Below are 25802 nucleotides of genomic sequence, written 5' to 3' on the forward strand. Positions count from 1 at the left end.
CCTGGGTTGAGGGTCACAGGGGGGCCCTATATTGTCTCTGTAGTCTGGCGGGTTGCTTGTTCCTGCACATTCAACACTCTCCCTATGACTTCAGCCCCCATGTCTGAGAGACTACAGAGATGGCTTTATTGATCCCTGGATCCCTCTTCCCCTACTCATTCAATGTACATTGTCAAATGCCTAATGCACACCACAGGGCTCCATCTGCCTTCTACCCATTACCCAGGAGACCCAGATCTCTCATTACTGCTCTCTTTTGAGTCTTATATTTTTGTTTGCTTGAGAGATGTGGGATCCTGCCTCCTTATCTCAGTCCATTAGGGCTTTTTCCTTGCTGAAACAGACACATAGGACTTCCAGACCAGGAAACAGATGTAGAACAGGTTTCTGGCCCCATCTATGCCTCAAAGGGTGGGTCCCTTCCACTCTGACAACCTTGATCTCCTTGTCCCATTCTACTTCCTGCTGCAACCCAGCCCAGTGCCCTGTCTAGTGTGATCATGTCATCTTCCTTTTAACCTTCCTCTTGACCCCTTGTCTATTCCTTTCCAGGCTCAGTATTGTTTTCTTAGTTGCTCATAGTTGACAGAAGAACAAGTCAACTTTCTACCTCCTCCCCAACCCATATGAAGCTATAAAGGTCCCTGTGGCTCTTCCGTGATAAAGGAAGAGGCAAGAGCATTGCATGGAGGAAGCTTAAGGAAAGCAGTCATCCAGTCTCTCACTCCATCCCTAAACTCACTGCTGTTCCCAAGAACACATATGTAGGAGATCCAAGCTCCTGGAAGCTCCAGCTTTTATCTCTTCACCTTGAACTCTCCTTATTCAAGAATACTGCTCATCACCTTCTAGGTCTTGGCTGCATCTGGGATCAAGCTATCTTGCTTTCTGGCCATCAAGAGACAGATCGAGATGCAGAAAGGAAGCATTCCCCTTAAGTATTTGTTACTATTGCATCTCCTACTTTTAAAACATGGTAAGTGATTTTCTTTAAAAATTGTGGTCTAAAAACCTTTGAGTGGTTGTGGAGTGGTGCCCACTACTTAGAGCAGCTATGGGGGTCCTCCATATGACCATGATCATTTACTCCAGTCACCTCAGTCTAATAGGGAGACAGTCTGAGCACAGTGTTAAAACTGGTCTTTGATAGCCTGCATAGGAACTATGGCTCCATCTGTTACCTGTGTACTTTGGGCAAGCTGTTTAACTACTCTGTGCATCAGTGCTACATCTATGAAATGGTATGACCTATGTGATAGGGCTGGGGATGCTAAATATTAAAAATAAGGAGAGTTGACTATTTTTAAAGAGATCACCCATCTAATAATCTACAAACTTAATTTCTGTCCTGTTCCACACCAGCCTAAATTAACCTCAGACCAAGGAGAGTTGGATATTTAAGAGTCAAAACTGATTCTCATTCTGTTTCCATAGTCCTGGCATGCAAATCCTCTGTGGGCCATCTCCTACTGCACAACCAGAAAGCATGACTTCTTAGAGAATTCATCACTTTGAATTAAAATGAGCCCTCTTATCATTTTGACTCATCTGTTCTCCCAAACTTCTCAGGTCAAATCCACCTCTACTTTTGATCATCTCAGTTTCCTATTTAGTTTTATGCATGATTCTGAGCTTAACCCCAATTTGCATCCCATTGTAGAATTAGGGACCTTTCCAAAATAGAGCTATACTCTAATCCTATGTTACTTCAAATAAGACTAAGGAAAAAATATACACATGCAGAGTGAGGTGGTGGGCATCCATGTCCCAGTTAGTAGTAAAATGAGCCACAATGAGATAAATACAGGCTCTGGGGAACCTTAGTGTCTTTGTGCTTCAGTGTAGTGAGGGGCAAAAAATAGGCACAACCTTAACTCCAGCTGAGCCTCCAAGAACATTAAAAACTACCATATACTGTGGGTCTTGATATGGTCCTCAGTCCTGGGAGAGTTTATGCATTTAATCTACATATAACCTGTTCTTCAACCTCTGCCACAGTGGTCAGGAGCCCCTGGCACTTTAATGCAAATTTAATGCTGGGCCCCACCTCAAACTCTGACTCATTTAGTTTGGGATGGTTTGTGTAGGAATCCTTATTTTCAACAAGCTCTCTGGGTGATCTTAATATATGTATTTTCTGAATAACAGTTTGAGAAGAGTTTAAGAAGGGAGCAATACAACTTTAAGAATGAAATAATCAGTATATACTAGTTTAAGCTGGGTCCTACAAGTCCTTTATGAGAATTTTTATCTGTATTAGATCTTGTATAGCAGATTTTGAAATAAGCTTACTGCCAGTGAAACTAGGTCAGGTAACCCCTGTGTTGGGCCTGTGTGGAGAAGGTGAAGCATGGTAGCTAAAAATGCCAGTTCAACAGCCAGGATTTAAATTCCTTTTCTACTACTGACTAGCTGTATAATTTTGGGCTAGACTCAACATTTCTAAGCCTCAGTTTCTTCATCTTAGCTGGTGATAATAATAGTATTGATTTCAAAGGCCTGTATGGGCATTAAGTAGAATTATTTATGTAATGAATTTAACCAAGCTTTAACAGTAAGTATATATGCTCTCTGTCCCTCTGCCTCCCTCCCTCTCTCTGTCTCTCTCCCATCCTCTTTCCCTCTCCACCCCACCTCTCTATCTATCTATATCTATACAGATATATATATATATATATATATATATACACACACATATACATATATACATATATATATATGTATTTGTCATCATTTATCATTATAATCAGGTATAACCTTTGGTGGAAATAGCACAACTGTCAACACTACATCCAGTGCAGCCCCTAGGGGGACCAGTGCATTCCCCTACACTGAATCCAGCACAGCATTCAGTGAGACCAGCATAGCTTCCAACACTGGATCCAGTGTGACCTTGGGTGAAACCAGCACAACTTCCAATACTGGATCCAGTGTTACCTCCAGTAGAACCAGCACAGCCTCCAACACTGGGTCTAGTATGATCTCCAGTGGGAAAAGCACAGCCTCCAGCACTGGATCCAGTGTGACCTCGGGTGAAACCAGCACACCTTCCAATATTGGATCCAGTGTGACCTCCAGTAGAACCAGCACAGCCTCCAACACTGGATCCAGTATGGTCTCCAGTGGGAAAAGCACAGCCTCCAACACTGGATCCAGTGAGACTTCCAATGGGACCAGCGCAGCCTTGAGTACTATACCCACTGAGACCTCCAATGGGACCAGTACAGCTGTCAACACTGGGTCCAGTGCAACCTCAGGCCCACCTTCTCCAAGCGGAATGAACACAACTTCCTACAGAAATAGCACAAGTACTGCTACTTCAACAAGTAAAGTGGGGCCCGATGGGTCCCTGAAGCCATGGGAAATCTTCCTCATCACTCTGGTCTCGGTTGTAGTAGCTGTGGGCTTCTTTGCTGGGCTCTTCTTCTGTGTGGTGAGTGCCTAATAAGTAGGGTAGTGCCTGGAGAAGGAGTATCAGGAACCTAGCAAATGGGTATGAATAGTAGGGGAACCAAGCTGAAGATGAGTGGGGAGGAAGGGAAGATCAGGGAGAGTTACTACAGAGAAGTACCACAATGTGGCCAGAGGAGCCAATCAGTGTATAAGGGAACCATCGACTTGATAGTAAAGGGGCCAAAAGAAGGGAAAAGGCTGGAGGAAGAAGTATAAGATAACAATGATAGTTTGAGCGGGGAGAGGGCTCTAGAAGGAATCCATGGTGAAGATTTGGGAAAGGGCATATAATTTTGAAAATGTTCACCTTTCTTTTTCTAGAAAAACTCCCTGACCCTGAGAGACATCTTTGACACAGCTGTCTACCACCCCCATGGCCTGCACCTTGACCTGGGCCCTGAAGGGAGTCACAGAGTCCACCACAGGCCTAGGTGGAGCCCTAACTAGTTCTGGAGGAAACCAGTATCCTCTGTAGCTATGGAGATGAGAGGATGGTACAACAGACCCTGAGCAGGGCTGAAGTCAGAGAGCCATATTCTTCGTGGAGGAAGCTGACCTGAGGGACTGGAGATCTAAGTGTCCTTTCACTTGTCCCCAGAAGTCCCCTCCCAGCTTTGGATCTGTGACAGCCTTGGACAAGATGCTTCCTCCCCCTCTGTTGCTTTTACCAGACATTGGAAAGAAGAGATGCTTATGGTCATTTGGCTAAGAAATAAACACACCCAAAATAAAGGACAGAGAGATCCTGTGTGTACACATAAGTGGGTGTCTATTGCACTGACATGAATTTCCCAGTTATATGAGAGAACTCCCATGCTGTAAAGCACCTGCCATCCAAAATCTCCACAGCAAAATCCAGAGACTTCATTCACATGTCCCCCTTTTCTAATTCTTGTCCCAAGTAGGACTCTTGCCCAGGATCCCTAAGACTCACTCAGGCTCCCAGGGGAATGAGTTGGCAGAAATGGGAAGGGAGGGCCTGGGCCAGGATTCCAGGAGTGCACTGAATAGGCCTGTGGCGCAGAGCTCATGTGTGACACACGGAGCTCCCGGAGCATGACGAAGTGGAGGGGTACAGTGTGCTGTGGGCTGGGTCTGTTCACTTCATGTAATAGTGTGCAGGGCATTTACACTTGCTCCCGACCTGGGCTACTTGTCAGAATGAAGATGCTAGTTGGCATATTTCTCTCAGAGTGAGCCCTTTGGAAGAAAGAGGAAGCACTTCCTGTTTTACCAGGCAAGGTCTTTCTGGCCTGAACCTTTCTGGCTTAGGACTAACCTTTTAAGAGGCTCGTGAAGTCCCCTCCTTGAAGGACTGCACATATTCCTTTCATGGGTTCAGGGGACCTGGCTACCTGAACCTACAGGGGTTGGAGGACACAGGGAGCTGCTTTGGAAAGCCAAGATGCTCTAGGTTCCATGAGGCAGTGAGAGTGCCCCCACCTGGGACAGAGCCCTCGGGAGAAAATTAGCAGTTTGCTGGTGGCTTCACCCCAACTCGCAACAGTGGAAACTGCTTTGCCTTCCAGCACTCGCTGGGTGTGGGGGATTTGGGCGGCGGGGGGGGGGGGGGGGGGGGGTTCACAAACCCAAACAGCTGAACCTAATTAATGAGGCCATGCTAAGCCACAGGCAGGCTAATCATCATCACCTCACTAAGAGGGGTCCAGCAACCAGAAGGAGAAGCCAAGCTGAACCCCCTGAAAAGGTGCTGCCCACTGGTGTGAACTGTGGAAAGAATGTGAAAGGTGTGAAAATAACTGAGATAAGGCAAGGCAATCCATCTAGGTAATTAAACATTGTAAGACATGATTTTTCACATTTAAAATCATAATAAATGAACTGAAAAAGACTGGCCACTGTTGAGAATAACATTAGTAACCTGGATGAGCAAGTGGGAAAAAAATAGCTCAGTTAGACACAAACTACAGAGATGAGAACCACCAGAAAGTGGAAGACACCAGGACAGATTCAGGAATACCTACATGAGAGGAATAGGTTCAAAACAGAGAAAAAAGGAAGAAGTAGATGAGAAGAATGAAAGAATAAAGAGATGAAAGAGTTGAGCACACAGATTGAAAGCATTCACTGACTATAACTCCATAGACACACTAAAAACCATTGGCTGACTTACCTATTTCAAACAGGTGAACTACACAGCATGTAATTATATCTCAGTAAAGCTACCACAATATTATTACCAGACATTATAAAAAATGCATAAATAAAAATTTTGGTTGTTGCTGTGGCTGGCATATCTCAGTGGATTGAGCGCGGGCTGCGAACAAAAGCATCGCGCAGGGCTAAATGGTTCAATTCCCAGTCAGGGCACATTCCTGGATTGCAGGCCAGGTCCCCAGTGGGGGCCACATGAGAAGCAACTACACATTGATGTTACTCTCTCTCTCTTTCTCCCTCCCTTCCCCTCTGTAATAAATAAATAAATAAAATCTTTTTAAAAATTTTGGTTGCTAAAGATAAACCACAAATGACTCAAAGCAATGGGCACTTGGTAATAGAGGAAGAAGGGAGGAAACCATGGTGAGCAAACTATCTTGTGATTAATTCACTAGTTATATTACTGTGAATATCTCACTATTCCAGAACCTGCAGTGTGTTTATAGAGTTAGAAAGCACTGTTACTCAACTTTTGTCATGGTGAGGCGCTGACCTGCCAGACCTGTGCTTTTGCTCTGTTGGTCTAGTACAATGATCTTCGAATGAGTCTGTCCCAGGCTCCTGGAGGTGCACAAAGACTTTCTAAAGAATATTATGCAGGTGTGGGATGTTTTATGGGAATCGTTTTCCAGATCTTCAACTTCCATGTATATACTTGCCTAAAACTGATCCATCTGAAAAGACCTCTATGGTTGGAGCATCAGGCTACGTATACTTTTCTAACTCCCCTTTACAGCTACCACCCACCTTTTGTTTCTGGTCCCCACTATTATAGAGAAAATGAAGGGATACTGCAAAAACTTCTTCTAGTTTAGAAGAAGTCTATATACCCAGAGTAGGGCTTATGCTTTCACCTGCCTCATAAAAATTCCTTTTAGGGGCTAAATGGTGTATAATAACTGGTAATTTTGGTACATGTTCAGATGCTATGTATTCAGATATATTGCAGAGTGAGGTAAAGAGTAATAAAATTACTGTTTAACAAACTGTTCTCTCCCATCTGTGTCAAAGAATGCGCCCCTCCTGTGGGAGCCTGCTGTGAAAGTAGGGCCCACGCAACCCCTGCAACCAGTAATACAGGTGGCAGTGCCTTTGCTAACCTGGATGAGAACCAATGGCAAACAGCCCACCTTATCGGTCTGTCTACATATTGTAGGATATTCAGGATTGGTAGAAATTTGCTGAAAAACAGAAACTTATATGAAACCCACATCCTGGGCTTGTACACGTTCTTTGTGAGGAGATAGTCTCATTCACCAGTTTCTTGGTCTAGGTTGCAGTTGTATATTTCGCATGATTTCAAGGAGAAAAATGTAACTAGTTCCATATTTACTTCCAACTCATTAATGCTACATCCTAAGATGAAAGGAACACAGAGAGGCCTTACAGCATGTCAGCCAAGAGCACAGATGGGGAACTATAATTTTTGGTCCCAAATCTAAACTCCCTGAGGCCTTGCACGAATTCCTTAATTATTCCAGACTTCCATGTACCCATCCATAAAAATGAGGGAATCATGGACCCACTTCATAGAGTTGCTGTGCAGCCCTTAGAATTGTCCTGCATTAGTAAGCAGTCTATAAATTTTGTTATTTTGTATATTAGGTAGGATCTTGTTTTATATTTTCTTGAAAATATGGAAAAATATTTCATAGAAAAAATATTTTTATTTACTTTTCACCAAAAGGTTATTGAGAAATAAATTTTAAAGTCACAGGAAAATTAAAAAGTTTATAGACATATCTTTTGGGACAGAAAAACATGATGTTCAAAACTATCTTTTAAACAAAAAAGATTACAGTTGAATAATGTGGGGCAAGTGGTGTATTCAGAGAGCAGAAGGAACTCTGTGGAGCAGACTGTTAAGGAAGAACTTGCTTATATGCTATTAGAAAGGGAAATGGTGGATACTGAGATGAGAAATGTTAGCATCCACTTGAAACATTCTAAACAGCAATAAAACTGTCTTATTATTTCAATGTCTTTATTTACAGTATGGTAGATATTACATTTTTTAAACTTATTAAATTTATGGTACATAGTTTAAACGTAAACCAGTAAGGGAATATGAAGTTTTTTCCTGCACAAATGGTGGTTTAGCTGTTTAATGAAGTCTAAGCAACACCAGGACAGATCATCACCTCCAGTCCCAGGGTGACCGCCACCCTCAGGGGCAGCTTGGAGGAAGATGGGTTGCAGGCAAAGATCATGTTGGTTTGTTTTTTATAGAAGATCTTGTTTCTTTTTGTTTTATTTATTTTTTCTGACAAACCATATGTAATAGGGGAAGGTAGCTTTGAGACTCCTTATAATGACAAGAACTAGAATTGAAGATACACTAAAATTAGAAAGAGAAAGCAGGCTCTTGTCTGGTAGGTTGAAGAAGATCTGAGGCAGGACATTGAGGAACATGGCAGTGAGAAGCTGGAACTTGGGAATTTTCTAAGACTTTCAGCACAAGAGGTTCAAGGATGAATTTTGAACCCACACTGTGTGTTTACTTTATACAAGTGGTTGGTCCCCAAAATTCCTCGCACTGTGATGGACAAATCTCTGGCTGTCTCAAACAAACAAAAGTTCTAAGCCCTCAGCTCTCGTGTGTTCTTTCCTTCATATCACCACAACTGACTCTCCAAACAGGCATTCAAAAAATGGTCTCTGACCAGTCAGCTTCACACACTCAGCCCCTTCCTGACTCCTTAGTTTTTCTACCCTATGCCTTCTGATGACTGCTTCATCTGTTTCTTCATGCTGCTCATACTGGGCCTCTGTAGCTACTGTGGTCTTATTTCTAGGTTCTTTCCAACAGTGCCAGATCCAGGACTCCAAATGAACGAGGTTGGGAATAGGCACTCTGGCTGGAAGAGCCCAGAGAAAGGATCACAGTTGTGTGCCCTGTATCTAGGAGAAAACACTCTGGAGAAGACCTCAAACCCCCAATTTCCCCCAAATAAACACCAATTGACCTTTAAGATCTACTTGCTTCCTTTTCTTCTCTTCCTCTTTCCTCCTTTACTCAGGCTGCCTGCTTTGGAAATGAGGCATACACTCAAAGAAAACAGGCTTCAGATAATTTCTGGTTCAAAGGATGGGGTCCTTCCACCGGACACTGATCCCCTCCCTGCCCCTCCCTGGGTCTGCCCCCTCTGCTCTGGCTGACTTGCCCCCTATTGCCTTCGCTCCTACAGGGACCTCAGTGCAAACAGCCCTGAGCTGCAGAGTAGGACACAGAGATGCCCCTCCCTAGGAAGGGAGGGCCTGAAGCTGTGGCCAGTATAAATGCCTTAGATATGCTCATGAGGAAAGAAAGAAAGGTAGAAGTCAAACTCGGGCAATTTGGCAATTTGTAGAGCGCCCTAGCCTCTCCACCTCTGGGAGGCTCACCTTGGCTCTGACTGGCCTTCTGAGATTTCCCTGCAACTACACTTCCCTTCAAGGCCCTGGGGGTGTACCTCTTGCCTCTTTGCCTCTGCAGTTCACCTTCCTCTGGGGCCTAGGCATTCTAAATGAGAACTTCCCCTGTGCATCATTTCAAGATGAGGAGAGGTAACGTCTCTCCCGATTTCCTGGTCCTGTGGCTGCTGCTCTTTGGAGTCCTGGGTAAGTGACTTATGAGTTGATGAGGAGAAAAGTATGGAGGCCATAGGTCTGAGATAGGAGTCCCAGTCCAGGCATGACTCCTCTTCCAAAAGCAAAAATGACTCACTCTTTTGGCCATTTCTGCAAAAGCTAGTTGTGTGCTAGTTGTGGCCAGCTCCACTGCCAGGGATCTCAGTGTCAGCATAGCCAAAGGTATCTCACTTCCTCTGTATTTTGCACAGATGTTTTGTTTTCAGCGGGAACATCCTAGTTCCAATAGCATTTTTAGTTCCAAATCAGCCATGTTCTGAGTCTAAAGTTAAGTAGAAATATCCCTTCCTCAAATGCTGCCTGATTTCAACCAGGCTTCCTCCCTCAGAATTCCTGGGAGAAACAAACTGGAGGTTGACCATGGGAAAGCAGGACTCTCCTCTGAGTCAGTGGTGTTTTTGTGGAAGGAAGCAACCCCTAGGGTGAGCAGTGGGGATCAGGGCAGCAGTGGGACCTGACCTCATGGCCTGAGCTGATTTCACAGACTCCAGTCTTTGATTTCTCGCATCAAATTTTCTTCTTTACTATTAGATATAGGCTTAGGGAGCATATCTACTTCCTTTGCTTTGCTATAGGAGGTCAGGTCAAGAGGAGAAAGGTACAGAATTAAAAGAAAAGATCTAGGTTGAATGATGTAGGGCACAGGTGGCAAACACAAGGCCCGAGGGCTGAATTTGGCCCTCTACCTTGTTTTATCCGGCCCAGGATCTTGTTTCTACCTGGCAGCAGCACTGAGCTCTTGCTTAATTGTTAAGGAGTAGTTACATCTGTACAGGCCTAAAATTACATTTTACCCTTTGAAGGCAACCACGAGGTTGATGTGGTCCCCAATGAAAATGAGTTTGACACCCCTGATATAGAGTATTGGGGGTGATTTCCCCCCTTTCTTCACCAATATGTCCATGTCTTGCATCCTTTTCTACATTCCCTCCCTCTGCTCCGGCCCTCCCTCTGCTCCAGCTCTTCCTCCTTTAGGGCTCTCTCTTTTCTCCCCCTTTCTTGTGATCCCTTTCATCTCAAATGCTTCAACTGTTCCCTCCCTACCAGGGACTCCCAAATCCACTTCTAACTCATCCAGATCGTTGACTCCAGGCCTATCCATCTGATTTTACCTCAGACCAAGCATGTCCTTCATGTAGTCATCTGACAGACATTTATGGAGCTGGTACCCTGGGCCAGGCACTGCGACCTGCTAGGGCGCGGTGAAGACTGCTGCAGAAAAGCCAGAGTCTTGTCCTTATGGGACTCCAGCTGCTTCAGAAGATGAACAGATCCAAATAAGACTTCTTTCTCTCTCTTTTTCAAAGATTTTATTTATTTACTTTTTAGAGAGGGGAAAGGAGGGAGAAAGAGAGGGAGAGAAACATCAATGTATGGTTGCCTCTCAAGTACTCCCTACTGGGAACCTGGCCCACAACCCATGCATGTGCCCTGACTGGGAATTGAACCAGTGACCCTTTGATTTGCAGGCTGGCACTCAAACACTGAGCCACACCAGCCAGGGCCCAAATACAATTTCATCATGAAAGAGACAAGTATACCAGGTGCTGACAGGCAGGCACCCTGTTGTCCCACCACCAGGTCTATAAAGTAACGCCCCCACCACACACACTCTATTACAGGGAATTAGCAAGGATTAACTCCCCCATGGGACATCTGCTTCCCTTCTCACCCTCCTGTCATCTTTGGAGCCTTCTCAGGGGTTTTCTCCTTCTCATGTCTTTTCTCCCTCTACTATTCTCCAATCCTTCCCATCAGCATCCAAAGAGTGTCCATAAATATCACTCAGGGAAATTATTAAAAACCTGGGTTCTGGGGCTCTGGTGTCCAGAGATCCCAGGTCTGTAAGCATGGAGTGGCTGTGTTGAGCTCTCAGGCGATCTAACCACAAAGGTTCCCGGACTCAACACTTACTCAACAGTAATAATTTCCATGCCTAACACCTGCACAGCCACATCACTCCCAACCACTGCCTCCCCTCCATTCTCCTTCATCACCCACCTTTAAAACAGTTCTCTACATTTGCTATTTCCCCTTTTCACCGGGAGGTGTTTACTTGTTTATTTCATTTTAATTTTATTTTACTAGGTAATGCATGTAAATAGCTCTGTAAAAGAAAGAGTCTTGCAGGCTTATAGTCAAATTTCAGATCCTGACCCCTTTCTCCCACTGCTTTTCCCTAGTGCATCCCACTTCCAGAGTTTCTTTTGACACTTACCTTCTTATTTCTAAATAACATTCTTATTTGTTGGTTGTGTTGGTCTCATTCCTTCTGTTCAAAAGGAGACTGAGCAACCTCCTCCCACCCCTGCACATAAACACCTCATATTCCATCTCACACTTCCCCCAAATGTTCATATCAAATCTTCGGTGTTAAGTTAGTATTTACATCATGATTACTCTGCAAGTAACATCTATAGCTGAGTCATATAATGACTTACAATTATTCTCCTTTCTTGTATATTTTTGGTTTTCTGGGTATTAATCATAGCCCCATTTAAAAATTTGCATTGCTTTCTTCATATATATTAATTCACCCCAAAACATCCATCAGAAGAGTATAAATTCCTTTTCAAAACACATGAGACAATTTATCAGATTCACTGCTTCCCTCGGAATCCCACTTGGAAGCACCTGTCCACCTCCAGGCAATGCTTGTTGTTACTGGATTGCTGTGCAGCTCTTGGTTACAAATTTTCTTGCCAACACTCTAGAAACTTTCTTTTATCTCTTGTAGATACATGTCTTGTTTCTTGTTTCATTTTTTCATTTGGATGCAGCACTTTTTCTAAACACTTCTTTAAAAAAAAGATTTATTTATTTATTTTTAGAGAGGGAAGGGAGGGAGAAAGAGAGAGAGAAACATGAATGTGCAGTTGCTGGGGGCCGTGGCTTGCAACCCTGGCATGTGCCCTGGCTGGGAATCGAACCTGCAATACTTTGGTTCGCAGCCCATGCTCAATCCACTGAGCCATGCCAGCCATGGCTACACACTTCTTGAGAGAAGGATCATGATAGGAAATTGTGTTAAAGACTTATCCCCTGTTAGGGTAAAGTAACCCAACAGATCCCAAAAATGACTTTCAAAAATAAACAAGTTAAGAAAAAACATATAACTTATTATAAAACTAAAATAAAGTAAAATAAAATAGACTTTATCATAGATTGGTGGGAACTCTGTTCAATGCAATCATTCAGGATCCCAGGCTGAAGGTGGTCCCGTCATTTTCTACACGTGGTTTCAATGTCATCATCCTTTCAGCCAAAGGGAAGCATACAGGTTGTATACATCCTTTCCCTTCACAGTCCTCTGGCCAGGGCTTAGACATGTAGTCATACCTAGCTGCAAGGAAGGGTGGGAAATGTAATGTAGCCACTTCTCCCAGGAAGAGAGAAAAATGTGTAAGTCTATAAACTTTATATGTCTGAGAATGTTTTTATTCCATCTGTACATTTGATTCATAGTATAGGTGCTTATAGAACTCTAGGTTGGACACTATATATCCTCAGAATCTTGAAGGTATTAATCCATTGTTTATAGATTCTAGATAGTGAAGTCTGATATTATTTCAATTGCTGATTGTTTGTAAGGGGCCTATTTTCTTTCTTTGGAAGACTTAGGATTTTAAAAAACTAGTATTGTTCTAAAATCTCATAATACAGTGCTCTAGTATTCTTCTTTCTTTGTGTTAGAAACCTATAGAGAAGAAAGTTGTCAGTTATTTATGGAAAATTTTCTTGCATGTTTTTCTCTGATAATTGCCTCACATCCATTTCTCTGCTTTGTCTTTCTGAAAATCTTATTATTTGAGTGTTTGACCTTCTGGACTGACACTCTAATATTCTTTTTCTGTCTTTCAACTCCATCACTTTATTTTTCTTCTAGGCCACAGGTGGCAAACACAAGGCCTTCGGGCCAAGTCTGGCCCTCCACCTTGTTTTATCTGACCCAACACCTTGTTTCTACCCGTTGACAGCACTGAGCTCCTTGACCCTCATAAAGGAGTAGTTACATTTATACAGTCCTAAAATTACATTCGGTTCTTTGAAGGCAACCACAAGGCTAATGTGGCCCCCAGTAAAAATGAGTTTGACAGCCCTGTCAAGGGAGACAGCCTCGGCTTCTCAAGTGTTCTAATTTTTTTAGTAAATTTTGAAATTTTGGGTTTAAATTTTTTTCAAAGAGTTTTCTTTTGTTTTTGGTATGTTCCCTTAAAAATAGTATTTTTTATTTGTTTCTTTCACGGGTGCTATATTTCCACTTCTCTTACTTAGGACACTTGAAATTGTTTTTGCTTTCTGCATTGTCTCAGTTTTCTCTGAATTTGCTTCATAGGATGTTTATATTTCAAGTTAGAGACTTTCCTCAAATATGTAGTTATCTCAGAATGTCTTTTGCATTTGAGAGGGAAGCACTAAAATGCCGCTAGAAGTTCTGTGTTCAGGGGTGGAGCCTGCTAACTGATGGACTTAGCTCTATGGTAACTTGGAAGAGATGTGGCATTTTTGGGAAGACCCTGAAAATGTCAGTATCTGCAGGTCTTTTCTAATGTGGGGTAATTTCTTTCCACAAGAGAAAATTTCCAAATTGCTGCCTAGAAAGTATAAGCATAACTGCCAAAAATATGCTAGAAGCTCACTAGGGTGAAGCAATGAAAGATTTTACAGTTCAGTACGTAAGAATTCACTTAATTGCATACTTTCAGAACAACTCCTCACTGCTAACCTCAGCACTGCCTGGGATCCCTGAACCAGAGTTTATTTGGTTTCAGTATTTCCAGAAATAAAACCCCAGGCTCATGTGAAGGACAGAGATGTATTCCCCTGACTACTTGAATAGAAGAAAGGATATGGGATTGAGAGATGGGTTCTACCTGCATTGTATTTCAACCCTCCCTTCTGTATTTAGTCACACAACACACCCACATCCTTAGCAGGACCTGGTTGCAATTTCTGAACCTTTTCAGGATTCCACATAATGAATAGCTTACCAGTCAGTGGTTGCCTCTCATCATTGATATAAGCCTCTATGTTGAAGCCTTCTCTTTTCTGCTGGAGTTACTGCTTACCCACCTGCTGTCTGGTTTCTAGCTGGCTCTCCACCATGGCTGGGGCCTCTCATTAATTTCTTAATATAACAAAATATCCAGTCAGCATTCACACGCAAAAAAATTTAGCCTATGGTAAAACTGGTTTTGTTATGTTGTTTTAGTCACAAAACCTATTGATGACATTAAGTGCAGACTTACTTACTGTACCACAATTTGCTATCAATTCATCAGTTAGAGACATTTAGGTTGTTTCCAAGTTTTGGCTATTACCGATCAGCTGCTATACACAATCATATACAAATGTTTGGATATATGCCTTCATTTCCCTTGGGCAAATACCTAGGAGTGGAATGGTTGGATCGCATGATGGGTATCTGTCTAACTCTTTTCTAAGATTACTGTACCATTTCATGTTCCCACCACCAGTTCTTCCACATCCTCACCAACACTTGGTATGGTCAGTGTGTTAAATTTTAGTCATTCTTATAGGTATGTAGTGATATCTCACTGTGGCTTTAATTTGTATTTTCCATGTTCCTATTTGTCATCTTTGGTGTTGCCTGTTGAAAGCTTTTGCCCATTTTTTTTACTAGTTTTGTTTTATTGAGTTTTGAGAGTTCTTTATATATGCTGGATATGAGCCCTTTTTTAGATGTATATTTGTAAATATTTTCTCCCAGTCTGTGGCTTGTCTTTTCATTCATGTAAGTGTTTTTCAAAGAGTAAAAATTCTTAATTTTTATCACATATTTTAGATTCTTTTATAAATTATGCTTTCAGTACCATACCTAAGGATCCTTTTCCTAACCCAAGGCCACAGACTTTTTCCTGTTTCCTTCTGAAAGTATAATAAAGTTTTACATTTGGATCTATGACCCATTTTGTGCTACTTTTAAAAAATATGTTGCCCCCTGGCTACATGGCTCAGTGGATTGAGTGCCAGCCTGTGAACCAAGGGTCACAGGTTCAATTCCCAGTCTGGGCACATGCCTTGGTTGCAGGCCAGGTCCCCAGTAGGGGGTGTGCAAGAGGCACATTGATCTTTCTCTCCCTTTCTTCCTCCCTCCCTTCCCCTCTCTCTAAAAATAAATAAATAAAATTTTTCAAAAAATAAAAATAAAAAATATGTTGCAAAATATGGAAATTTAGACTTTGACATATGGATATACAGCTGTTCCAGCACCATTTGTTGAAAAGACTATCCTTTCTCCACTGAATTGCCTTTGTATTTTTTTCTGAAAATCAATTGACCAAGGTATATGAGTCAATTTCTAGACCACGTTCTGTTCCATTGATCTATGTGTGTATCTTTTCACTAATGCCATACTGTATTGATTACCATGGCTTCTTGATAAGTCTTAAAATCAAATAGCGTGAATCCTTCAACTTTGTTCTTTTCCAAAGTTGTTTTGACTATTCTAGTTACTCTGTATTTTGCACTTCCATATGAATTTTGGAACCAGCTTGTCAATTGTTTTTTTTAAGCCTCCTTGGATTTTAATTAGGATTACTATGAACCTACAGATCAGTTTGAAGAGAACTGATGTTACCAATTGCAATGGTTAATTTTCTGTGTCAGCTTGACTAGGCTGTGGTGCCCCATTCTTTGGTCAAACATCAGTCTGGGTGTTACTGTGAAGGCATTTTTAGATGTCATTAACATTTCAAATAGTTGACTTTGAGTAAAACAGATCACTCTCCATAACATAGGTGGGCTTCATCCAATCAGATGAAGAGGAAAAACTGAGGTTCCATGAGGATGAAGGAACTCTGCTTCAGATTGTCTTCTGACTGCAACATCAACTCTCGCTGGAATTTCTAGTCTGTTGGCTTCCCCTGTGGACTCCAGACTTTCCCTTCCCCACAACCTCTCTCTATAAATACACATCCTAATTGTTTTGTTTCTAAGGAGAATCCTGACTAACACACCAATACTGAGTCTTTCAATCCATGTTTATGTCTGGGGAGAGGGGCCAATGTGAAGGGATAGGATAGTACCTTGTCTGGTTCCCCCTCAGGTCTGGCAACCTGTGGAGGCACACTCTGTTTCCACATTAGGGAAATGGAGAAGTGCTTCAAAGAAGAGATTCCAGACAAGGCTATGGTTATAGGAAACTACCAGATGCAGCTGTGTGACAAGCAGCAGGAGGAGCATCTGCCAGCCACCCCTGGGCTTGGCATGTTCATGGAGGTGAAAGGCCTAGAAGACAAGGTCATTTTGTCTTGTCAGTATGGCTCTGAAGGTAGGTTCACTTTCACATCCCACAATCCTGGTGAGCATCAGATGATCTTCACTCTAATCCCACCAAGTCCTCCCTTTTTGTTGGAGGCATGTTAAGAGTTTGTCTGGACATTTAGGTGGGAGAACACACCAATGACTGCAGAAATTGCTGCCGAAGACAAGCTGAGTGAATTTCAGCTATGAGTGTGATAGCTGGTGGAGCAAGAGGAGCAGATTTAGAAAGAGCAGGACTACCGTTGGTGGTGACAGGAGCCCTTTTGGGAGAGCATCAACCAGCAGTGCTATGGTGGTCTATTCTGCAGACCCTCATTCTTGTAGCCATCAGTGTCTTGTCTGGGCTCAAACAGATCCTTGTATACCCAAGGTCAATGCAGCATTATTCATAATACCTGGCAGGGGTGATATCATGATCACAAAGGTGGCCCTCACAGGGAAAGGCCCATCACTGCTACACTCTGGCTGTGCCCACCCAGTGACCTCCCATGTGGGAAACTTGACTGCACAATTTGTGGTGGTGAAGGACTGCATTCACGCTTCTGTACAGTGGCCTCTAGACTGCTGTAAGTCATGTTGGCAGCATGCCGGACACCACCCTCCACACAGTGTGTCCACCTGGTGGGCTGGCAGCTGCAGAAGGAAGTGCCCCTTATCTTTAAAAAAATGCTTCTAGAGCAACAGGGGAAATTTGGACAACTGTAATAGAACAACAATAAAATAAATAAATAAATAAATAAATAAACCTGCTAAAGTTAAAAAAAAATATGTTTGTCTTCTGTTGTTATCTCTCCAGTTCTTTGTCCTTATAAAGTTAGAGTTCTATTATTATTTTACTCTGATTTTTCTGTGAAATTCTTTTTTTAATATATTTTATTGATTATGCTACTACAGTTGTCCCATTTCCCCCTTCACTCCCTTCCACCCTGCACACCCTCTGCTACCCACATTCCCCCCCTTCAGTTCATGTCCACGTGTCATAAGTTCTTTAGCTTCTATATTTCCCATACTATTCTTACCCTCCCCCTATCTATTTTCTCCCTAACATCTATGCTACTTATTCTCTGTACCTTTTTCCCCTCTCTCCTCCTCCCATTCCTCTGTTGCTAACCCTCCATGTGATTTCCATTTCTGTGGTCTGTTCCTGTTCTAGTTGTTTGCGTAGTTTGTTTTTGTTTTAGGTGTGGTTGTTAATAATTGTGAGTTTGCTGTCCTTTTACTATACATGTTTTTTATTTTCTTTTTCTTAGTTAAGTCCCTTTAACATTTCATATAATAAGGGCTTGGTGATGATGAACTCCTTTAACTTGGTCTTATCTGAGAAACACTTTATCTGGCCTTCCATTCTAAATGATAGCTTTGCTGGATAGAGCAATCTTAGATGTAGGTCCTTGCCTTTCATGATTTGGCATACTTCTTTCCAGCCCCTTCTTGCCTGCATGATTTCTTTTGAGAAATCAGCTGACAGTCTGATGGGAACTCCTCTGTGGGTAACTGTCTCCTTTTCTCTTGCTGCTTTTAAGATTCTCTCCTTATCTTTAATCTTGGGTAACTTAATTATGATGTGCCTTGCTGTGTGCTTCCTTGGATCCAACTTCTTTGGGACTCTCTGAGCTCCCTGGACTTCCTGAAAGTTATTTCCTTTGCCAGAATGGGGAAGTTCTCCTTTATTATTTGTTCAAATAACTTTTCCACTTGTTGCTCTTCCTCTTCTCCTTCTGGCACCCCTATAATTCAGATGTTGGAACGTTTAAACATGTCCTGGAGACTCCTAAGCCTCTCCTCATTTTATTGAATTCTTATTTGTTCATTCTTGTCTGATTGTATGTTTTTTTCTTCTTCTGGTCCACTCCATTGATTTGAGTCCCAGCTTTCTTTCCATTACTATTGGTTCCCTGTGCATTTTTCTTCATTTAACTTATTGTAGCCTTCATTTTTTCATCTAATTTGCGACCAAAATCAACCAGTGCTGTGAGCTTCCTGATCACCAGTGTTTTGAACTGTGAATGTGATAGATTAGCTATCTCTTGGTCACTTAAAAGGATTGGTTCTGAGGCTTTCATTTCTTCTTCTGTTTGAGCCATCTTTTTTTTGGTCTGGTTGTGCCTGTTATGTATGAGGGGTGGAGCCTTAGGTATTCACCAGGGCGGGTCAGCCCACTTTCTGGGTTGTGATGCTGTATGTGGGGGCAGGGTCCGAGAGGGAACAATGGTGCTTGCTCTGCTCTCTGTGGACTTCAGTTCCTTCCACCACTTCCCCCAAGCAAACTGGACCTTTCTGGTGCTGATTCCTGTGTGGGTGGGCTTGTGCACCCCGTGGGTCTTTCCAACGACCTCTCCTGTGAGACTGGGGGTCTCTCCCTGCACTTCAACCCCCCATAGGTGTTTTCAATCAGTGGCCCGAGGCTATATTTTCCAGAGCTGGGATCCTGGGTTGCAATCAGTGCCTTGTTTCACAATCGCTGCCTCACTGGGTCTGCCAGTTGCCACCCCTCAGCCAGGGTCTGCCAGTCACCCACTTGTGCACCCAGGGTCCACCTGCTGCAGTCTTACGTGCCTGGTCCCAATGCTCTTTGTGCCACACAACCCCTCTCTGCCTGGCTGCCTTGACTCTGCCCTTCCTACTGGTCTGGATGAACATGTCTATTTTAACTCCTTGGTTGTCTGACTTCCATACAGTTCAATTTTCTGTCAGTTCTGGTTGTTATTCTGTTTCTAAATTGCTGTTGTTCCTATCTTGGTTGTGCGAGGAGGCACAGTGTGTCTACCTATGCCTCCATCTTGGCCAGAACTCTTCTTGTGAAATTCTTAAACCTCCATGCATACTCATTCATTTTTCTCTTTACTTCAGTCATGGTCTGTCCCTTCATGCAAAGCTGCTCTCAATACTGTAAATAGTTACCTCCATATTGTCCCTTAATCCAACTGCACATTCTTCAGGCCTCATCTTACTTCATCTCTTCACAACAATCAACTCAGATAACCAACATATTTTTCCAGAGCTCCTCAATTCTGTTAGCTTCCTTGATATTATCTTTTGATTTTCTTTCTTCCTTATTGGCTGGTCCTTCTCAGTCTCATTTATTAGATTCTTCTTTTCTTTCTGACAGCTGAGTGATGGAGTCAGCCCAGCTGACAGGGCTTCATCAGCTGTTGCCTCCCCTACAGATGATTTCAGCCAACCTCATCACTTTATACAATCTATCTTTACATGACTTCCAAATTTATGTCTATTGTTCTGACCTCTCAACTGAAATCTAAGCTCAGGCATCTAAATACCAACCAGATGTAGTCTCTTGAATATTTAATAGGCATATAAAACTCAAAATGTCTAATATTTCCAAACTCTGCATCCTTTCTTATCGATCTGAGTAAATAAAACCCCAAAAGCTAAGAGTTGTCCTTGATTTCTCTCTCTATCTCTTTTTTTTTTGTCACCACCATACCAGTCTTTCAACACATCCTGTTGATTCCACTTTTCTAATTTTAGGAGGTAGCTTGTATTCATCCACTTAACTTTATCTCCCCAGCTACTACCCTAGTCCAATCAATAATCAGTTCTGTTCATCAATTTTCTGTGTCTACTCTTACCCCCATATATCCATTTTCCACACAATAGTCAGAGTGTAATATTTTAAAAACACAAACCAGTTTGTCTTTCTCTTTTATTTCTCTTCTCTTCCTGAACAATTAAGTCCTAAAGTCATTAGGTGGGCCATAACAAAGCAAATATCAATAGTGAAAAGGAGGAGAAACAGCAGTGGCCTAGAGCAGAATATAAGAAACTAAACTGAGTAAGGAAGGTGAGCCTTTGGAGGGGCTACCTTATGGGAGGGAAAGGTATGGAGAAAGTATGGCCTAGCATGGGGAGATGAAAATAAATGAACAAAATATCATGGGAATATCTGTGGGACAACATCAAGAAGTCTACCAAAGTGTAATTGGAGTTCCAGAGAAAGAAAGAACAGAAAAAATAATGGACAAAAATATTTTATTCTGATGAAAATTATAAACCCCCAGACCCCAAGAACTCAATGAATTTTAAGCAGAACTTGAGAAAAAAATAAAATTGCTAAAAATAAATGCTAAACAGGGAATATTAAAAGCAGGGAAGCGTAATGGGGGAAATGGGGACAACTGTAATTGAACAATAAAATTTTCTTAATTACAAAATAAATAAGTCAATCAATATATGTATGTAAAAAATAAAAAATAAAAGCAGCTAGAGAAGAAAAGACACTTTGTATAGAAAGAACAAAGACAATAATGATAGCAGACTACTAATGACAAACCATGTAAACCAGAAATTAATAAAGCAATGTCATTTATATACTGAGAGGAAAAAAGCCCCATCAATCTAGAATTATACAAAGTAGAACTATCTTTTCAAAATGAAGGTGAAATAAAGGCTCTTTTTGGACAAACAAAGCTGGAAGATATTCTCCTGTATTCCTGCACTACATGTAAAAGAAAGTTCTTCAGAAAGAAATTTGGATCTATACAAAGAAATGAAGTGTGCTAGGAATGGTAAACATGTAATAAAAATAAAACAATTTTTCACATTTAAAGTCTCTTTAGACTTCCAGCCAAGATGGAGGTATAGGTAGATCCACTGTGCCTCCTTGTACAACCAAAAGAAGGACACCAAATTTAAAAACAAAAAACAAACAGAACTGACAAAATCGAACAGTATGGAAGTCTACAACCAAGGAGTTAAAGAAGAAACATTCATAGAGACCAGTAGGACAAGCAGAGAAGGGCAGCGGGGTAGAGAGAACTCATAGCAAGGTGGTGGCTAGAGGACTAGGTGGGCAAGGCAGTGGCTGGTGAAATAGAAGGTCCACATTTGCATGCGAATAAACTGGGAGGAACAATGGGGGAACAAGACAGACTGCACAACCCTATGGGGGTTGAAGCAACAGGAGAAACTCCCAGCCTCACAGGAGAGTCTGCTGGAGAGACTCACAGGGTCCCAGAATGTACATAAACCAACCTACTTGGGAATCAGCACCAGAAGGGACCAATTTGCTTGTGGGTAGTGGGGGAAGTGACTGAAAGCTGGCAGAGAGCTGAGAAAGTGACACTGTTCCCTCTCAGACACCTCCCCACATACAGTGCCACAATGCAGCAAGATGGGTTGCCCTGCCCTGGTGAATATGTAAGACTCTGCCTCTTAAAAGTAACAAGTATGCTGAGACAAAAAAAAAAAAATGGCCCAAATGAAAGAACAGATCAAAGCTCCAGAAAAGATACAACTAAGCAACAAAGAGATAGCCAACCTATCAGATGCACAGTTCAAAACAATGGTAATCAGGGTTCTCACAGAATTGGTTGAGCTTGGTCACAAAATAGAAGAAAAAGTGAAGACTACCCAAAGTGAAATAAAGGAAAATGTACAGGGAACCAACAGTGATGAGAAGGAAACCGGGATCCAGATCAATGGAGTGGAGCAGAGGGAAGAAAGAAACATTCAACCAGAACAGAATGAAGAAATAAGAATTCAATAAAATGAGGAGAGGCTTAGGAACCTCCAGGACATCTTTAAACATTCCAGCATCTGAATCATAGGGGTGCCAGAAGGAGAAGAAGAAGAGCAAGAAATTGAAAACTTATTTGAAAAAATAATAAAGGACAACTTCCCCCATCTGGCAAAGGAAATACACTTTCAGGAAGTCCAGGGAGCTCAGAGAGTCCCAAAGAAGTTGGATCCAAGGAAGCACACAGCAAGGCACATCATAATTAAGTTACCCAAGATTAAAGATAAGGAGAGAATCTTAAAAGCAGCAAGAGAAAAGGAGACAGTTACCCACAGAGGAGTTCCCATCAGACTGTCAGCTGATTTCTCAAAAGAAATCATGCAGGCAAGAAGGGGCTGGAAAGAAGTATTCACAGTCAAGAAAGGCAAGCACCTACATCCAAGATTATTCTGCCCAGCAAAGCTATAATTTAGAATGAAAGAGCAGATAAAGTGCTTCCCAGATAAGACCAAGTTAAAGGAGTTCATCATCACCAAGCCCTTATTGTATGAAATGTTAAAGGGACTTATCTAAGAAAAAGAAGGTAAAAAATATGAACAGTAAAATGACAACAAACTCACAGTTATTAACAACTGAACCTAAAACAAAAACAAAGACAAACTAAGCAAACAACTAGAACAGGAACAGAATCACAGAAATGGAGATCACATGGAGGGTTATCAGTGGAGAAGGGGAGGGAGGAATGGGGGAAAATGTACGGGGAATAAGGAGTGTAAATGGTAGGTACAAAGTAGATGGGGGGAGGTTAAAAAATATAATAGGAGATGTAGAAGCCAAAAACATATATGTACAACCCATGGACATGAGCTAAGGTGGCAGGGGGGGCAATGTGGGCAGGAGGGGGTGTGCAGGGCAGAGGGGAATAGAAGGGGGGAAGTAGGACCACTATAATAGCATAATCAATAAAACATATTTAAAAAATAAAGCATCTTTAAAAGATAATATACTGGTAGCAAATAATAACAATGAATTATGAGGCTTATACATATGTATACATAAAATGCATAACTACAGTGACACAAAAGACAGAGGAGGAAATGGAAGCATATTGTAAGATTCTTATGTTCTAATGTAAGGAGGTTTAATGTCCCTGGGAGTTGGATCATGATGTATTAAAGATGAGTATTATAAATCCTAGGGCAGTGGCATATACACAAAAATAAGAGGGATATCAAATAAACCAATAGTGGAAATAAAATAGAATCATAAAAATATTCAGTTAATACAGGAGAAAGCAGGAAAAGAGGAAGACAAGAAATAAAAACAGATGAAATAAGTATGAAACAAATAACAATTATATTTGAAATCAAATATATTGATAATTACACTAAATGAAAATGGTGCAAACACTTCAGTTAAAAGGCAGATTGTTGTAGTGGCTATGAAAGAAAGCCCCAATTAAATGTGGTCCATAAAAAATGCATTTTAGCTATCATTGCACAAATAGACTAAAAATAAAAGGATAAAAACATGGTGATAATATGTTAGCCAAGCTAACATCAATCAAAAAAGATTGAGGGGCTATTTTAATATTAGACAAAGTAGACTGAGGGAGAGGAATATTACTAGGAGTAAAGACAGACATTTAATAGTTATTAAGTGGTCAATACCAACAAAATCCTTATTAACTACGAAAGAGGAGAAACCAGTCTGGCTACACCAAGTCAAGTGACCCTAATGAACATGACTGATGAGAAACATTGATATTATTGGCCACATGATAGTATGCAAAGAGAATACTACAATACTTCAGTGGTATTCTCACCAAAGTTTAATAATGTAAACCTAGTTATGAGGAAAAATCACACAAACCCAATTTGAGGGACATTCTATAAAGTAACTGGCCTGTAATTTTTAAAAAAATGTCAAGGTCATGAAAATTAAAGAAAGATGGAGAACTGCTATAGACTGAAAAAGATTAAAGAGATATGACAAGTAATAGCAACCTGTGATTCTGATTTGAACCAATTTGCTATCAAACACATTCTTGGGATGACTGACAAAACTTGAAAGGGGTTTGAGTATTAGGTAGTAGTAATACATTAGTGTAAATTTCCTGATTTTGATGATTGTATTATGGTTGTGTATGAGAAAATACAAAGTATTAAATGATGATGGAATAACAGATTACCAAATAAATCCCAGCTGGTTTGGGATGGTATAGGGGGAGTTCTTTGCTGTACACTTACTACGAAAGAACTTATGACTTTTTAAAAAATAAAAACAGACAGTAAAGGTGACTTCTGGCAAGATGGAGGCATAGGTGGACGCACCGTACCTCCATGTACAACCAAGATTAGAACAACAACAATTTAGAGGCAGAATAACACCCAGAACTGACAGAAAATTTATCTGAATGGAAGTCGGACAGCCAAGAAGTTGAAGTAGACCCGTTCATCCAGACTGGTAGGAGGGGCGGAGAGGAGCAGCCAGGTGTGGGTTGCGGCGCGGGTCGCGGAGAGGAGAGCAGAGAGACTTGGGCGCACAAGGCAACTGGGGGCGCGTAAGGCATCTGGGGCACACAAGATCGCAGCAGGGGGACCCTGGGTATGCAAGCGGCAGCTGGCAGACCCAGTGAGATGACGATTGTGGAGCAGGGCAGAGCACACAACCCAACATCCCAGAGAAGGGACTGAGGTCCCACAGAGAATGGAGCTACTGCCATTGTTCCCTCCCGCCCCTGCCCCCACATACAATGTCACAGTCTAGCGACTGGGGTGCCCGGCCCCGGTGAACACCTAAGGCTCCAACCCTCACTGTAATGGGAGCGACCAGACAAAAAGAGAGAGAGAGAGAGAGAGAGAGAGAGAGAGAGATGTCTCAAACAGAAGAACAGATCAATGCCCCAGGACTCATCCTTTTGAGTGACTAAGAGATAGCCAATCTATCAGATACACAGTTCAAAACACTAGTGATCAGGAAGCTCACAGAATTGGTTGATTTTGGTCACAAATTAGATGAAAAAATGCAGGTTACCATAAAAGAGATGAAGGAAGATGCATGGAGAACCAATAGTGATGGGAAGGAAACTGGGACTCAAAACAATAGAGTGGACCAGAAGGAAGAAAAAACAAACAAACAATCAGGAAAGAATGGAGAAATAAGAATTCAAAAAAAAAAAAAAAACCGAGGAGAAGCTTAGGAACCTCTAGGACATCTTTAAGTGTTCCAACATCCGAATTATAGGGGTACCAGAAGGGGAAGAGGAAAAGCAACAGATTGAACATGTATTTGAACAAATAATAAAGGAGAACTTCCCCATTCTGGCAAAAGAAATAGACTTCCAGGAAGTCCAGGAAGCTCAGAGAGTCCCAAAGAAGTTGGACCGAAGAAGAAACACACCAAGGCACATCATAATTATATTAGCCAAGGTAAAAATGAAGGAGAGAATCCTAGAAGCAGCAAGAGATAAGGGGACAGTCACCTACAAAGGAGTTCCCATCAGACTGTCAGCTGATTTCTCAAAAGAGACCTTACAGGCAAGAAGGGGCTGGAAAGAAGTATTCCAAGTCATGAAAGATGAGGACCTATATCCCAGACTACTCTATCCAGCAAAGCTTTCATTTAGAATGGAAGGTCAGATAAAGTGCTTCTCAGATAAGGTCAAGTTAAAGGAGTTCATCATCACCAAGCCCTTATTGTATGAAATGTTAAAGGGACTTATCTAAGAAAAGAAGATACAGAAAAAACATGTATAGTAAAAGGACAGCAAAATCAC

The 25802-nt window shown here is 41.8% G+C and overlaps 1 protein-coding gene, 1 non-coding gene and 1 pseudogene across 2 annotated transcripts; all 3 read left to right on the forward strand.

Annotated features, from left to right (window-relative positions):
• The first annotated feature begins 611 nt into the window (after positions 1-611).
• Positions 612-4207, forward strand: MUC21 (mucin 21, cell surface associated). The gene is made up of 3 exons (XM_036023776.1): positions 612-976; positions 2751-3433; positions 3775-4207. The coding sequence occupies exons 1-3, from the start codon at positions 913-915 to the stop codon at positions 3898-3900; spliced, it is 873 nt and encodes a 290-aa protein (XP_035879669.1). The 5' UTR covers positions 612-912; the 3' UTR covers positions 3901-4207.
• A 3834-nt stretch (positions 4208-8041) lies between these two features.
• On the forward strand, positions 8042-16951 carry LOC114494902 (annotated as a pseudogene).
• LOC114495916 lies at positions 16937-17097 on the forward strand. The gene has a single exon (XR_003684572.1). It is a non-coding gene; the product is annotated as a U1 spliceosomal RNA (small nuclear RNA).
• The last annotated feature ends 8705 nt before the right edge of the window (positions 17098-25802 follow it).

This window comes from Phyllostomus discolor, chromosome 4 (genome assembly GCF_004126475.2).
Source record: "Phyllostomus discolor isolate MPI-MPIP mPhyDis1 chromosome 4, mPhyDis1.pri.v3, whole genome shotgun sequence".
Lineage (NCBI taxonomy): Eukaryota > Metazoa > Chordata > Mammalia > Chiroptera > Phyllostomidae > Phyllostomus > Phyllostomus discolor.